This window comes from Ochotona curzoniae, unplaced genomic scaffold (genome assembly GCF_017591425.1).
Source record: "Ochotona curzoniae isolate NIBS_2020 unplaced genomic scaffold, NIBS_Ocur_1.0 contig_931, whole genome shotgun sequence".
In the NCBI taxonomy this organism is placed as follows: domain Eukaryota; kingdom Metazoa; phylum Chordata; class Mammalia; order Lagomorpha; family Ochotonidae; genus Ochotona; species Ochotona curzoniae.
This window is the reverse complement of record NW_024466617.1, coordinates 87435-91802: the sequence shown is the minus strand read 5'-3', so window position 1 is coordinate 91802 and position 4368 is coordinate 87435. Positions and strand designations below refer to the sequence as shown.

General features: G+C 42.4%; 1 protein-coding gene across 1 annotated transcript; it reads right to left on the bottom strand.

Moving 5' to 3' along the window:
* Positions 1 to 1221: 1221 nt before the first annotated feature.
* Positions 1222 to 2516, bottom strand: LOC121166223 (putative vomeronasal receptor-like protein 4). The gene is given in 2 exon segments (XM_040995337.1): positions 1222 to 2157; positions 2466 to 2516. Coding segments are annotated over 2 exon segments (987 nt in total).
* Between the last annotated feature and the right edge of the window lie 1852 nt (positions 2517 to 4368).

Genomic DNA, 4368 nt, shown 5'->3' with positions numbered 1-4368 from the left:
GATACTCTGAACTGTTTCTTCTGTCGTTCTCATCCTCTACTTCATCAAGCTATTGTTCAGTTGAGCATAATTCTATGGGACTAACATATTCTTCTTCAATATATTAATCAGGCAATGCTGAGAACAAAGGGCACCTTCTTTTTTAAAAATTTATTTTTGCTGATGTTTACATAGTTGACCAGCATGGGAAGGGTGAAGGAACAGTGGAGAGTGGGTGAGACCATTGTTTTCAAATTTTCCTTTTCTTCCTCCTGTATCTGGAACAGCTAAAATTAGGGGAGAAGCATTATCCAGCCTGCCATCTGTTCCAGCGTCTAGATTTGGAGAATGGCTGCCTGATTTTATCCCAGGGTCCCCGATGTGGTGCTTGCTCCAAGGGCTCCACTCAAGTGGTTTTGATACCTCTGAAATACTGTTGATCTCATTGATCCAAGGATGAGGAAATCCTCCCGAGGTCCATTTGCAGACATTGGGCATCCCAGATCCTGCATTGCCTAGATATTTGCTGTCAATGTATGGCTGGGCTAATTAATCAATTTGTTTCGGTCCTCCACTGTGGTATCAGATGTCCTCTGCAGGACCTAATGGACTTTGTCCCTATTCTACACCAGTAGAAACTGAAGCCTAGGCATAGCAACCCTCTACATTGCCCACAAGGTCCACCTCCAGCCCTGGTTGTTATGCTTGCCAGTATGTGAGGCATTGTTCCACCTTACATTTGGAGGATGCATAGACTATAAATTTAAGAATATATAAAATGTGCCCCAGAAATTTCTTTTAAAATGTGGGGTTTTCTTTGTTTGTTTCTTTGCTTTTGTCCTAAACATTTTGGGATTGCCCTCTCTCTCTCTCTCTCTCTCTCTCTCTCTCACTTTCTATATATGTGTCAGCAAACACATAGAGTCTCTTTTTCTGTTATTTTCCTTTTTCTTCAGAGTCAGAATGCCAACTAAACAACAGTCCTAGTTGTATAAGCAAGAATATAAAAGCATTATGCCGATATACCAGAAAGAGAAAGAGAAACTGGAAGGAATCTGTGTTTTCCACTTCCTGGGAGCCCTGAAGAGGCATAGATTGCCTGGTACCAAATTTATTTTTAAAATAAAGTCCATTTGCATGACTTTGATGGATTTAACATTATGATGAATGCAAGGAAAGTCAATCCCTAGAAAGAAATCTTTCATACCTGAAGGATTGTGCAGAAGCAGTTCCTTCAGATTCTCAGTGAGCACTCCAGCATTTAGTAATATGAATACCCCTGCTGATCAGGACAAAGGGACTCAGACTGCCATAACCAACTTCTAGAAGTATTTTAGCATGTAATGTGGTTGATTCCTCTGACAATGTGATCCCTATGTGTAAGGAGAAAATGAAATCTGTCCAATAAAAGAACAGGAAGCAGGTCATGAGAATAAGAGTACTCTGAGTGGCTCTGATCTCTGGGCTGGGATATTTGGCACACCTGGAGTTCTGGAGGTAGAGGACACGCTTGTGATGTTTGTACAGAAAGAGAGCCATGTACACACTGCTACAGCCCATGAGACTCTGAAAGGTGAGGTCTCGAAGAGCCATGAGGCAGAGGAAGAGCCACCTGACCATTTGTGGAGCTGGCAGCATGTAGCAATAACCAACATACATTCTAACATTAGATCCATTCTTGTTGTTGACTGCTGTGATGTAGTGCAGCAAGTTAGAGCTTATGAGAAAGCTAAAGACCCAGAAGAGGAGGAGATGGGGAAGAACCTGCTATGCAGTGTGTGGTTTGAACTTTCTCCACAAGGTATTCCTGGGACTGATGGTGATGGCTTGGACAACGCTGAGGAGGCATGTGGTGCAGATGGAGATGCCCCGTGCCACCCTACTCAGGAAAACCATGATTTTGCAAACAATGTCACCTAGTAGGAAGTTACTAAAATACACCACTGTGGTTATATCTCTGATCCCTGTGGTACAAATAATGACAATGTTTGAAATAGCCAATTGAATGAGGATAAGATCTATGGAATTTTTCTCACGACTCATGAATAAAGTATGTACATGTTTTAAAAGCATAATCAAGTTTCCCAAAATTCCAGGCCCTGTGAGAGAAAGGAAGCTCATTTTCTGGATGACGTGGCTCTGTGTATCTTCTGATTTCGTGGAATGACCTAGAGAAAACTTGCAGAACACAAAGAAATGAGCATGACAGTTTCAAATCAGTGAATGTGCTTTGGACTTAGTGAGAAGAATAGTATTGCTGCAACATGTCCATAGTTCATTCCTTTTGTATAGCATAAAACTTATCTTTCTTTTGGATTTATTTATTTTTTAAAATGAAGGTATGCAGAGAGAAGGAGAAAGAGAGAGGGAGTCTAGCATTTCCAACATCTGCAGGTACCCAACTTTTTTGAATCATCTTCTAATGATTTCCCAGTCCATAAACAAGAGGAATCAGAGGTGAAGCAACCAAAGCTAGAACTAATTACCAAATGCAATAACGGTGCTGCAGGTATAGGATCAGCCTGTTGAATCGCCATGCCATCCACAGTCTCTCATCTCTACTTGGTATCTTCTTTTTGTATTCTTTCTGCTGAAACAAGACGGTGAGAGCTGCAATTTAAAATTAAAACCCGTATTAGTGCATTATCCTGTTTTTTTCACAAAGGCCTTGTGTGTATCAATTACATCCAAATGTACTAGAAGCTTGTTACAAGACAGATGTGGACTCAGTGACAACAGCTCTTCATCAGGTCTAAATCATGATCCTGAGGTCCTTGCATTTCTCTGCTCACATTCAGCAACTTACGAATCTGGTCTGTGCTGGTATCTGATGGGCATACTTCTTACACCTCCACTGAATTTTGGGAAACCAACCATGCACAGAGAGTGAAATTCTGCATATTCTCACCTATGGGAGTGAAAATTTCATAGCAGAATGTCAAACACACAAGTAATTGCATAGGAGGGAAATTGAAGTCAGTGGACAGAATGTTGAGACTTAACAGAATGAGTAATTTTGACATTCTATAGCTCAGAAAAATATGCATGATGAACCAGGATTAATGCATGTTTCAGAGCAGCTCTTAGGATTTTAAATATTCCCAACACAGGGAATGACAAACTGGGAGGTATTTAAACACAGCAGTTTTCAGGCTCTGATTTTATCATATTTTATTTAGCACTGAAATGTCATGTTCAGCCTGTGAATTGATGCAACTGATATGTATACTATTAATAGAATCTAAACTTATGAATCATACATACCTTTAGTATGAGTGGAAGCATCTGTGAAGAACTACACTTGACCGTTTCAAGCAAATTGCCCAGTAGCTAACAGAGAGGGAAAGAAAGGCCCCTTGCCCATTGTGGGAGCAGCAAAGCTGAGGCTTCTGCACTCTCTACCTCTGTGGAAATCAGAGAAAGGTTTTGTCACAGCTTTGTTTTCTCTATTTTTTATTCCTGTGTACCTTGTCCTTGCTCTCCATCTGCTTAAAGAAAACTACCATGTACGACCCTAAAACTGCAACCTGGCTTCCTCAGTCACTAACTTGCATCTGTTACCAGACAGTGCTTTATATTACCAAGATTTACTGAGAGAATTAGATGGGTAGATGCATGCAATGCTCATGTCAGTACCCAACATGAAAAAGACTGATTTCCTAAACAGACCTGTCTATGTTTTCCTTATTTTAGTTGTCACATTTGATCTATTCTCAATAGTTAGTTACTGAGTCATGTCTTGCGTCTAAAAAATGCCAGGAAACAATTAATCATAAAATGCCACAAAGTACTGAAGGACACCAGAAGGAAGAGACACTAAAATGAAAGAAAAAAAAATCTTAGTTTTGAGAGAGAAGGTATACAAGAGCCAGGGCCCTGTGAGAGGAAGAGCTCCCCATCTGGGCTCAGAGTCCACTGCCTGATGCACACTGCCTCTCTCACACCTGAGAAATGCAGCAGCCTCAGACTCAGGGCATCAATGCCTCTGCTGCACACAGTCTCCCTCCAGGGCCACACAAGCAGGTATTGCAGGACGCACTGGGCAGTGATAGCCACCCTCTCCCTGGGTACTCACACCGTCCTCTTCCACAGCAGACAGGGAACAGGGGAGCTGAAAACCTACCCACTCCCTACCTGGCCTTGAACAGCCCTACATGAAACAGCTTCCCTTCCAGAGTAAAGGCAGCTCCCCCTGAACACACACACACTCAGCCTCACTCACCTGAGCAGTCTACAGGGATGTGGCAGGAGTTGTGGCAGAGCAGCACAGCCAGGCCTCTTTATCCTTGCCTAAGTTCCAGCACTCAGGGATGCTGTCAGTGATGTCAGCATGTCAGTGTGAGGAGTTTGGCTCCTTCTGGGTCCCTGGGGCCAGCTCTGCCCTCTCCC